At 33.1% G+C, this 13,276-nt stretch overlaps 1 protein-coding gene across 1 annotated transcript in view; it reads left to right on the plus strand.

Annotated features, from left to right (window-relative positions):
* EndoA (SH3 domain containing GRB2 like, endophilin-A) overlaps positions 1 to 13,276 on the plus strand; it is a 730,848-nt gene that overhangs the window by 414,152 nt on the left and 303,420 nt on the right. The window contains exons 7-8 of the mRNA XM_089594978.1: positions 8,899 to 8,984; positions 9,092 to 9,195. Coding sequence (XP_089451104.1) covers positions 8,899 to 8,984; positions 9,092 to 9,195 — 190 coding nt within the window. The remainder of the gene's footprint in view (positions 1 to 8,898; positions 8,985 to 9,091; positions 9,196 to 13,276) is intronic.

Here is a 13,276-nt window from a genome sequence, read left to right on the forward strand (position 1 = left end):
TAATATTAAAGAATAAGACATCCTTAAATTTCGGATTCAAAATTTTACTTTTACAAAAACTGTCGTAACTTTCATACGCAAAAATTTATTATAATAAAAATTTTATAATTTTATTTTCTGAGACAAACACAACATTGTTGCTATGAAACTGTTTCTATCTTTGTATGAACATCTTAAAACTTAGTCAATTTTGTAGACCGTGTGACTTTTAATATGTGAATATGGTGAATTTTATTTTGAATTAATTTTTGTAATTTCGTTTCAAAAAAATTATTGTAATTGTAATTTGTTTTTAATATTGATTAAAAACTATTTTAATTAATATTCTCATACACACATATACATTTTGGTATCACAAAAAAGTCTTTGTAATAAAATTTTCATCTCCGAATACTTTAACTTCAAGTCTCTGTTGTATTGACCACATAATAAAATGTAGTTATACGAAACGATATGTTGTATGTATTATTTAAATTGATTAAAAGATTGGCAACATCATCAAATAAAGTAGAGCAAACTAAGTAAAAGAATTTTACAGAGATAAAGAGATAACTTGTCAGTTGAACTCAATTATACAATAAGTCCATCATTTCGTAAATTTAGTTAATATAATGCTTAGGGGGTTGGTGCACACAGCGCGCAGGGGGCAGAGCTCCATATATATATGAAATTGGACGTGTGACAAAAAAATTTGTTAAAAAAGTCGGTTTTAGTTAATTTATTTATAAAAAAAAGAATCAACAAAATATTGGATTAAGGTATTTCATAGTTTTTCCAGTGTTCTAATTATATTGAATCCAATCAAAGCTCTTCATGCGATCACTCAGACTCTTAATGCGCTAGGCCTTATTTGCGTTGATTTTTTGACACGTACCTCCTTTTGTCTCGGATGTTCATGTTGGCTCCGTAATCATGACTTATCCGTTTGGGTAAAGGCGTTCTTTTGTTTTGGGCGTGGTACTCAGTGAACCTGTAACCCTTGATATAATTGGCACAATAATTGTAAGTGGTAAGCCTGCCTTCTTTTGAACAACGAGAAATCGTTGTTCTCTTTCCAACAGGTTTAACTTGCTTACGGGCTTGCTAATGTCCACGCTGAACGTATTCAAAGGTACGTAAGGGCATCTTAATGACATGTACCAAACCTTTATTAAAAGAAAAAAAGAAAAATAATTGATAAGCTGTTGTATTGGGTGTAAGTCTTTAGAAGCATCCGCGATAGCGTGGTGTAGCTTCTGTCAAGGTTCGTTGAAGTGGAGGTTAATTTAATCATTATTTTCATCATCTCTTGGACGGTCAGTCTGAGCATCAGAATGAACGTTATCTTCCTATTGCTTCGAAAGCTTTTGCATCTTTTGTTGAATCTAACACAATCGTACTGTCAGGGGCACCAGCTTTTAATTCAACTGCTGTTGCTGGTGACAGTTACCCCACATCTATCTCTGAAGAAGGACACAGTTGAGAACAGTAAAACGTACCACCTGAATAAATGATTATGTAAAACGAATGTTTTATAGTTTTACAGGGTACATGTGCTGTTATTTATAATACGAGTAATTTAGTGTGGCCCTCGATAAATAGCCAAAAACTTTGCTGTAATTTCAAACATCTCCGTCAAGAAATTACAATTTTTACGAGCACTTTATCACTAATACTATTTGCTTGTATACTATGAACTGCATTACACCATTTTGTTTGCGTGGTCTCTCTTTTACAGATATTATTCACAATTATGGTTAAGTTTGGCTCATAACTCGATTCCATATTGAAATTCAATGGTAAACCAACACTCCTAAAATCGACTTGGTGCTTCCTTTAAATGGATTCCAATTTGAGTACATATGGTAGTACTATGTGTTTAATTTATTATATCCTAGACAAAAGTAACGTACGTTACCAAGGAGGAATGTTTATTGTTAACAATAGCTTTCAAGAAAACGCCAAGATCCTTCATAACACGTTCTGTTGTAGTACTTTTTGGGGAGCGTACAGATAAAAAAACCGTCTGAATATCATGTTCTGCAAATGTATCAGACCATTTTTCCGAAGTAAATTAAGTACCATGGTCACTCAAAATTATTTTTGGTTTTTCGTAGTCTTAAATATAATGTGATAGAATTTGATTTAATTTGATCGGGTTTGTAGCCTTTTTCAGTGGATATAAGGCAACAAATTCACGGAACATGTCATCCGTTGCCAACACGTATTTAAACCCACTCGAGAAACATGAAAATCAACCGCTCATGGAATTCGTGAGGTCTCTTTGAAAAAACGAATCGGGTCTTAAAACAGTTTGAGGGCGCATACAGCTTAATCTTTTAATAAATTTCGCAGGCTTCAACTTCCGTTACGATTGAATGCCTCATTTTAACACAAATAAATGTCTCATTAACTAAGTAATAATACGTATGGGTACCGACAGGGCCATAGTTTTAAAGAATCTTACATGTTAAAGGAATTAAAAAACTTCTTGTTACGATCATTTTCTAATTAACTCCTATTTTTTTATAAAGAATACCACAGATTAAATCATAATGTTGTGATCTGTATTTGTCATCAAAGATATCCTTGATCTTTTTGATCCTTTCCTCTTGATTTTGTAAATTTCTAGTATTTTTTAATTAATGAATGATGGTGCCAACCGAATGTTTAATCTAAGGAAACATAGCATGCCGCTTAGGTGTCTGAAAGTCCGGTAAGTCTTGGGAAGAAATGGTAACTTTTGTACCCAAAATGGATAATCGAAATTTCCTAAAGGCGAAGGTTATTGCGAATAATTCTTGTTCCGTTGTGAAATAATTGTGTTCCGATCTCTTTAAGGTGCAACTAGCGATATAAGCAACCCTTTCACGTTCAAATTTATCATTTTGATAAGGGATTGCGCCCCAGTTTTCGAAGTATCAGCGTAAATCACGAATGGAATATCCTGTGCGGATGAGCTACAATAGAATCTGTATCGACAAGATTTTCTTAGTGGTTTAAACCTAGGTCCTGTTCTGGATTCAAATTAACTAATGCCACTAAATACCATTTTTAAGAAGAAGAACGAAACTTTCGGGCAACTTAATGAAGAAATTAACAAGACCTCCAAGGAGCTTGTTGTTGTTTATTATTAGTTGGGGGTGTTAAATTTTTAATACAAGATACGTTCTTGGGATCTATTTGAAAATCCTCTCGGTTAACGATATGACCCAAATTTTTTATTTCTTCTTTACAAACATTATTTTTTGTGAATTAAATAGTTTTGCCCGCCTTAGTCAATAGGTGAAATAATTGATGTAAGTGGGATAAATGCTCATCGAAATTGCTTGACACACAAACCAAGTCATCCACAAAGATAGTCTTAGGTTACAACGCCTCCTAGTTTTTCGAAGATCCTGTTTCAGAATAGATACATTGAGTGTTAATCTCTTGTATACAGTTACGCTTACACTAATTTTCGACTACGGGATGTGTAGAATTTACTTGGGAATTGACGTACATATTTTGTCAATGTTAATTGTTTGTTTCATTGTAATTATCTAGAGAATTAGCATAATTATGGTTACAATTGTTGTTCCCATTACGGTACTTATTATCGTTGCGGAACATGAAACGATTCTACCAAGAGGCATACCATCAAGTCAAAAATGAAGGGTCATGAGAAAAAAGATTAGAATGTTGTAGTGCCTCATTTTCTAGAGAGATTTTGAATCCCTCTAACATTTCAAGTGAATCCAGCAGCTCGATCAAATCGGTAACGGTATGTGTATGGCGGATGAATATCGTCTGCTTTGCAGAGTTATCAAAGTGTTGAGAAAAATCTCTGACGATTTCATACTCTGTGGGTGGATGGGGTAATTGTTGTACCTTATTATAAAGTCGAAGAAAGTATTTACTCCACGATAAATTATGCTTTGCCGTATAGTACTCGAATGCAACCTCAGATTTTATAAGGTCTTGTACGTCTTTACTTAAATATTTCCCATAAAATTTTGTGCGAAATTACTCAAAGTTATTAACGTGTCTTAAGATAAAAAATCACCAGTCTGACGTGGATCCGTTTAAAGATTGTTCAATTATGTTCTTTCAAATAATGAGGATGAATTTACATACCTCTGATATAATTTTGCAAATCATATATATACTGTGAGGATTGATTATAAGATGACGCGTTGACTGTGATCAAACAACGTCAGCGTATTTAAGGTTTTACGCAATCATCAATTATACTGGAAAGCTTACGTTCATGCTAGTTATCGTTATCAGTATTTCTGACTACTCAAAGTGGTTGAAAAATTTAATAATGTTTGATAAATAGTGTATTGAGTCCTCGAAAATCTGGTGTGTCTGCAAGCATCTCTTGCCATGAGCAATTCAGTATATAGTCTGTTACTATTCAAAATGAAATTCTGTCTATACGCACCCTCGTGAGCAACATATTAAGCAATGAAAGTAGGCTCTTATCAAGTTCACTATTTAGTTAGGTGAATATTGCATAAAAATACTTGGTTTTGAAAAAGTAAATACAAAATATTATTACACAAAAAAATAAATGTTGAGCATGCTTAAAAATGAACATTTAACTAACGGAGGGATTTGTTATCACTGTCAACATAAGAAATGTATGGTATTATTAAGAGCATTCAGTATATCATCTAAAATTTCTACTTTACCGACTTTTCTATAATAAGAAATTGTTGTTAATAACTAATTATACAACTATTTAAACCCAAAATGATGAGAACAGCTCCCAAGCTGGTACTTTCAGGATTCAATCAAGCCCAAATTCCATGGAACCCGTTGCGAATTGAGAGAAAAAAGTTACATTTCAGATTGTGCACACTGACCCACTCTTTTATAATCACGAAATGTAACTTTTTTCTCTAAGTTCGCAACAAATTGTATTTAATTTAGGCTTGATTGTTTCTGCAAAGCACTAGCTTAGGGGCGCTTTTCATCGTTTTTGGTTTAAATAGTTAAATAATTAGTTATTAACAATAGTTTCTTATTATAGGGAAGTCAATAAGGTAAAAATTTTAGATAATATACGGAATGCCCTTAAATAGTGTTGTCTTTTATAGCTAAAGTAATTAAAAATATGTATTTAAAATTAGAGTAATTAAACAAGACTATGCAAAAGTTCTTACAGCCCTTATAATTAAAGTGAGTAACAATTTTATAGAATACATTTTTTGATCTCTGACAGAAATTTCAATGCAGTCAATCAATGCCCAAACGTTTTTAAAAATTTTAAAACATGATGGTATGTTCCGTAAGAAGGTTCTGACAAAAAATAAAAAATGTAAGGCAGCAACACTGAACAAAATTATCTTATTTTCAAGAACATTTTATGTGCACATGGATTTTATTTATACTATCACCAGACGGGTTTTCGAGAAAGAAATCATTTTATTTTATAATAAGCATAGGCTTTTATGGTGATCATTAGTTTAATCTCATTAAATTTAACTGTTTTAAAGGTACTTTTAAGGATTTTGTTTATTCGCTTATTCTTTTTTAATAAGCTTACTTTTAACTTCAAGATATTGATGAACTACTTTTTTAAAGTTTTGATTTTCTTAAATGGTAGCTTAAATACAATATTTCTGACCACTATAAGAGCCTACATTTAATAGTTAAATTAAATTAGTTTATTTTTTAAAATATGTTAGGAAAAAATTTTGAAAAAGTATACATGTTTATGAAAAGAACCTAGTATGTCACGTACATTTAATGATTATTCGGAGTATTGACATATTCTTTTCTGTAACAAAATATTAACCTTATTTAAATATTACAGCAATTGTAATTTATTTTTAAAATAATGTTTAAAACCTTAGCAATACCTTTACTTGTGTTTAAACACCACCCATGAGCACATAAATTAAGTAAATATGTTAATATGATAAAAGTAGATGATTTTTGTAATTACCTTGTTTATTTTCCATTAATATTTAAAATGTAGTATTTTAGTTGTTTTCGATGTTAATTTATATTTAACTAGTAAGTACTTTGTTCTTGGTGCATTTATCTTTTTCTCTATTTTTATAATCATCCAAGTATCTAAAATTCGAATTAGTTACATGTATTTTCATGACATGATGAAATTTAATGTGTACTTTTAAGTTATACACTATTGTTAAATAACAGATACCCTAAGAGCTTTGCTCTATGAACATGCCTCATGGTTTTGATACACCTAAAAGAGCCCTAATGAATAATGGAGACAATATTTTTTTTGTTCTACTTTAAAATATAAGATAACTTGTTTGACCCACCGTGTGTGGGGATTCGATTAAGAGACGACTGTTGTGGCTTTGCAAAAAACTCGACGTACACAAGCACTTTCTTAAGTGAGTAGCAATCTTTTTCCACGCCATTGCGTCAAAAATTTGTATACACTACACGTGCGACAAGTTATGCAACTGAAGGACGCGTGTTTTCACACACTTGCTGGTTCTCGTGGGCAAACTGACTGTTCCACGTGTGTCCATCGCATTTCCCTTGGACTAGAATCAAAATATACTATTATATTATCATTCACACATGGTAAATAAAATTTTAAGTTGATCCATCCCTTTTCCTTCTCAAGAAATACCTACAATCTTTTATTGCACCCTTTGCTGTACACGTGTTAAAAAATAATTATTTGATTACACATAACACATCATGAAAAATTTTTTTTATTATATTACTTACCTTGACTAAAAAAGTTGTTAACGTAGGCCATTTTTAGTAAAACGTTTAAATAATAAGAAATTATTGAGCTTGAGTTGATCAGTGGTCAATAGACAAGCCTCCATGTTGAAGAAACTTGAGGTGTCGTGGGTTTAAAAAATATTCCGATGCTTTTCGACCTTTCTTTGTTGGATGAGTAATAGCTGAGGGTAAGAGATGTTTTGGTTTCTTTAATAAAAGAATTAAGAAGCAATCATTTCGATAAAAATACTAATGTACAGTTTGCTGACAAATACCTAGAAGAGATAATTGAGACAAGCGTCATTACTACTACGACTGACTCGGAGCACTTATCAAATCAACTACTACAGAAACTATTAGAAAAAAAAAACTAACCCGAATAACAAAACTTAGAAAAACCTGTTTCCCATCAAATTTTTCAGTCGTAAATTCTACGGCTGAAAAATTTGATGGGAAAAATTCGAACGCTGATCAATCGATAACTTCATTCAAAAAAGAGTGTAAACGACTTAAGATTATTACAAATGAGAAAAATAGACGTTTTAAGGTCATAGATATGTTGAAATAGATTGGTACAGTCAAATTAGAATGGGAAAATTGCGAGGAGAATTTTCGTAACACATTTGTTAGTAAAGGCTAGGCCCCAATAAAATATGCAATGTAGTTGAAATGAAACAGGTTCATTACTTGAATACTTAAAAAAAAAAGAATCTTTTACTGCAAGTAGATAAAATCATTGACAGTAGAATATTTATATACCAAAAAGCTACAGGCCAGCCAAATTATGTATCTGATAAAACAGATAGAGAAAAACCAGTAAAAAGAAAATCATATGGACGTGGGAGAACTAGAACATCTATTGAGAAAAAATAGTAGGTTGTGAAGAGGTGTTGCGAGTGTTTCATGTTATTCTTGGAATAAGAACTTTGTGTTTAGTTTTTTCTCCAGTTATTTGTATATCATTATTATTAACGACTTATTTGAAATGTATCAGCATCCTCCAATGAATTTATATATTAAAAGTTATCAGTGATCCTTTGGGGGCGAGATATAACGAATAAATAAATACAATGTGTATTCATGTCTTCTTAAGCTGGCTTATTGTTGCAACGTTTCGCTGACCATTTATATCAGCTTTACCATGCTAAAATTTTGAAACACAATAAGACATTTAATAAAACACATACACAAAACAATAAAATTTTTGAGATACAAATTATATATCTGAGCCAAGATCGTTCCTTTACTCGACACAATTTGGATTATAATGAATGCACACTGAGCGTGCATACCAATAATCTTAATGAAGTTAGCATCAAAGCTGTTCGAAAGACGTCCACATACTTACAAGTTTTCAAGGATATAGTCATACAGTTAACCAAAAATTAATTACAAAAATTTACAGCTATTCTAATGCCAGATAAAATCAACAAAAAATCAACCAATGACTGAATATTTTGACACAAAACCGCTGTTTACTGAGAACTATTATATTGTATTTGTTCAGAGTAACTATGACTTAACTAACTATAATTAAGTTACTTTAAAGAACTGATATTTCTGAAGGGCGTTCTAAAATGTAATTAAAAGTGAATGTACTAGACCATACTATGTAACGTGTACTGCTATGTACAATCGCTGTTGTTATGTAAAATATAGTATAAGGCGTATTGGTTATGCAAGTAGATTTTTAATGTTATTTTATTATACAATATGAAAAAATTAACATGTGCTCTGTAATAATTTTTTTTTTCCTTAATCACTAACTTTTGTCAGTTATCACCATGTTTGGAATCTAAGAAAGAAATACGTTTTCTATGTAAAAAAAGTTTGTAATAAGATTTTTTCATAATTTAACTAGTTGTTAATTCTTTAAAATTAACTAAATGATCTTAGATAGTACACTCTTTACTTTGAATTCATAAATAGTGCTTTATCTCTTTACTCCTAACTGCAGGTAGCATACAAAATCTTGTTTTTTAACAGTACACATTGTCTCTCTCATAAAAAATAAAAAATACCAAAATTGTCACAACAAAGCCTTAAAAAAAGGATTTAAATACTAGACAAAAGTCTTATAGTTAGTTTTACTTCTATTGCATAACTTTTTTTATCCAAGGACTTTTATTATTTCATAAAATTAACTAAAAGCATATTCATTGTACAGTATCATGTATGTTTTTTTAGAAACAATAACGTGCTCAATCTAAATTTCAGATGATGAAGTCCGCCAAGCAGAAGAGAAATTTGCTGAAAGTCTTCACCTTGCACAAATGGGAATGTTTAATTTATTAGAAAACGATGTAAGTCAAACCGTGCATAATACTATTGAAAACTAGTCTGCATTAAAGTAGCAGTACCATTTTTTGTTCTTTGTATTAAAATTTTGATAATGAAAAAATCATTTTAGATTGAACAAGTAGCTCAACTAGCAACATTTAGTGAAGCCTTATTGGACTATCATCAGCAGTCTACAGAAATTCTTAAGGAACTTTGTGATAAGTTGATCGAAAAGTACGTAATCACAAGTATTTTACATATCATCTATCTATAGACAGAATAAATTGATGTTATTATGTTAAGGAACGGTTACATTTACGATTATAGTGTCAAAGATTATAGTGGCTGGTAAAATTGTGGCAACAAGATAATTAGAATAATACCGCTGCAAAAAGTTTAAAAAAATTTTTTTATATTGGGTACTTAAAAAAGTCGAGGCACAATACGGCATTTTCAATATTCTAATTAGGTACAATTTCTGTTGCACTTTTAAAAAAATTTGTCTTTAAATAGAAAATCGTTAGTAAGTTCCTTAATGATTTTTATTACTTAAAAATAATATTTGTTAATAATATAAAATTGCCTCACTTAATGTGTATCTACTTGTATATATATATATATATATATATATATATATATATATATATATATTATTGCATCAGTCCGATCTTAAGACATTTCCATTAAATTATAATTCAACTCATCTGTCTTTTTTTTTTGGAGGTTAATGTGATGAAAAAAATCTGCATTTGGTTTTTTGGAATTTTTTATCTACTCTTAGGAACTTAATAAAACAAGTTTTTCCAATTATCTTTAAAACGTAGAATCGTTTTTTTACATCTGTATGTAATATCGTATACACACCAAAACAGCAGATTTTTTTTCGCACTCAAACTTTTTTTATTGTTCTAGTCAAATGCATCAACTGTTGTCTGTCGAAGGGTCCTTTTATTGTATAGCCACTTCTTAACAGCAGATCGTATGTTATTCATTTCGGATCCTATTAAATTCACATAATGTCAATTGCACAAATATTTAACTTCGTAGTCAGTTCAGCTGATTAGCTGGGCTTATCATAACTTTTTAGTATTTAAAATTATCTTACAAGATTTCGTTTTGAGAGACAGTAACTATGCGATTAAAGATGGTATCGTTTATGTCTGGCAGTGCATATCATACTACTACTCTCCATCCTTTTCTAACGATCCACTAGATTTTAAACCATTAATAATTATTTTCTCGCAAGCGCCCGAGTTTTATGTTGGTTACTGTGTAAGGGCGTTTCAGATAAGCTCGGATATCCCCACTGATATAGGTATCTAAGGCAGGGAGCACGTCATCAGCCTCACTGATAAGTTCTGGCGTGTTCTCGGGACCAAATACTGAGTAATATTTTCTCTTTCTTTGTGGCATCACTAGATTGCCACACAGACTGTACAAGCAGTGTCATCTATCGAACAACGCTTAATCTACATAGTTTGAGATGTCTTCTATCGTCTACAATTGGTTCAATGACGATCACTTTACTAAACACTGTCAGCTGCTTTATATTGGCACGCATGTTTACACCGCTTGTCGATGTTACAAAAATGGAACAGCGTGGTGCGATCAAATTTTGTTATAAACTTAGTAAGACGGCTAAAGAAACCTTCGAAATGTTAAAAATTGCGTACGTGGATGACTGCTTGAGCAGAAGTAAGATGTTTGAGTCTTTGAATACTCAAGGTTTGAAAGTGGACGTAAATCCTTGGAAGATGATTCTCATAGCAGCTGACCCTCAACATGTCGTACCAAAGAAAACATTCCTCGTGTACGAGGTGTCCTGGAAAAACATCGAAGAATTAGTGTGAATGAAATTGCATACAAGTTAGATATTTCCATTGGATGTGTGTACTCGATATTGACCAAAGATTAAGGCATGTGAAAGGTGTGCGCTAAATTCATTCCACATTCGTTAACGTTTGAATATGGCTAATATGGATGCAAATGCAAATTTTCTTTCGAGTATCATTACTGATAATAATACGTGGTGCTTTCAATATGAATCGACGACCAAGTAACAGTCCGCTGAATGGTGGTAACCTAAGGAAGAACGTCCATCAAATGTACGTGCCACTATACTTCTTTTCCTTAGGAATACAGATGCTGATGTATTTTAAAAATACTTTTATTTTAAAAAAGATTTGCAGTGACCAGGACTCTAACGTCCGTCCTTTCAATTCCAAATCAGGCTCTGTAACCACTAGATCACGGTATGTTATGTCTGCTCTAGTATGGATAAAGTACATGTGAGAACGTGTACAGTTTGATACACACAAAAAAAGTAAAAATCAAAGGGTTTCCTGAAGACCACGGTGTTATCAACCAACAGTTAATGAATTCAAAATTAATTGTCTGCACGTACTAATTTTTAACGATTGCAAATGTGTTTATGTTTTCCAAGATAATTACATTAGTATAACCTCAAATTTTGAAACTCTGTTCGGCGTGTATACCTATAGACATCGTACGAAATTACTTTTGAGCATAGTTATTTTTACTAGACTGAATAGCAATGCAGTGGAATAAGAAATTTTACTATATCACACATCAAACTTTACTTTAGAATCCAAGACATTTTTAAATGATTAAAACAAACTTACTCTGCTGTATAGCAAAAATCACACTCTCACAATTTCTACCATGTTAGACATAGTATTTTTTTTACTACGTTGTGTATAATTTTTGTAGGGCTGCTACATAATAATAATAATAGTAATAATAATAATAATAATAATAATTACCCAGAAGAAGCTAGAGCTAGCAGCCGAATCGCTTAAAAACGGGAAAGCTTCCGGACCTGATGGTATACCGGCAGAAGTCATTAAGACAGTGGTGGCAAAAAACCCACAGCTGCTTTTAAACTTATACAATGCATGTTTGCGGAAGGGGTTGTTCCCAATCCCCTGGAAAAACGCACGGCTGGTACTGATTGATAAAGGCAAGGGGGAGCCTAACTCTCTGTCATCTTCCAGGCCGTTATGCATGCTGGATACGCCTGGAAAGTTATAGGAAAAGCTACTTAAGGCCCGTCTTCTACAGGCCATACAAAACGTGGGAGACTTATCTGACAGGCAGTAAGGATTCAGAAAAGGAAGGTCTACCATAGGGGCAGTAGAAAAAAAGTAAAAGCAGTTTAGAACACTCGAGACATATGCCATGAAGCGAGACCCCTTGTTCTTCTGGTGACCTTGGATGTGAAGAACGCTTTTAACTCAGCAAGATGAAAGGACATGCTTCACGCTCTGAAATACACGTTCAGAACACCAGACTATCTCTTGGGAGTATTAAGAGATTATCTCAAGGACCACTTCTTGACCTATATGACAACAGAAGGCGAAACAAAGAAGAAAATCACTGCAGGGACATTCCAGGGTTCCATACTTGGACCCAATCTCTGGAACGTATCATACGACGGACTACTCCGCCAGGAAATGCTAGAGGAGACGTTCTTGGTAGGATACGCGGACGATGCTGCTGTAGTGATCGTCGAACGCACGATGGAACTTATCCAGATACGATTTAACCAGGTTATGCGGAGAGTGGCTCTATGGATGGAGAACCATGGACTCGAAGTTGCAGCAGGGAAGACGGAGATGGTACTATTGACGAGAAAAGAGATAGATACCATCATCCCCCTTAAGGTACAAGAAGAAGAAGTTATGATGAAGGATGCTGTAAAATACTTAGGGGTGACGCTGGACAGAAAGCTCACGTTTTGAAGCCACCTTAGACAAGCAGTGGACAGAGAGGCGACAAGAGTAGCGGCATTAAGCCGAATCATGACGAACGTTAGAGGTCCAAAGCCTGCAAAACGCTGGCTCCTTATATTTACGGCCCAGTCTATTATTTTGTACGGGGTCGAGATATGGGGAGTTGAGATGAACGTCAAAAAAAAGAGAGTGAAAATTGGCCAAGTTCAAAGGATGGGAGCCTTGAGGATAGCCTGCGCCTATCGCACAGTCTCAGAGTCTGCGATAATGGTGATAGCGGGCGTAATCCCCATCGACCTCCTTGCAAGGGAAAGACGATTGAAGCACTGTATGGAGCAGGACCTTGGAAGAATGGAGGCCCGGGAAATCACCTGGGAACGCTGGCAACATAGATGGCAAGAGGAATCTAGAGGTAGATAGACGGCACGCCTGATAAAAGATGTCAAGGAATGGACAGAGCGGAAACATGGGGAAGTAAATTACTACCTTACCCAATTTCTCTCAAATCACGGGTATTTCCGCTCGTACCTCAACAAGGTATTTTTCACAAAGTATGGTGTGTC

The sequence above is a fragment of the Copidosoma floridanum genome, unplaced genomic scaffold (genome assembly GCF_036245765.1).
Source record: "Copidosoma floridanum isolate Cflo_tuat_1 unplaced genomic scaffold, Cflo_Japanese_pri ptg000022l, whole genome shotgun sequence".
NCBI lineage: Eukaryota > Metazoa > Arthropoda > Insecta > Hymenoptera > Encyrtidae > Copidosoma > Copidosoma floridanum.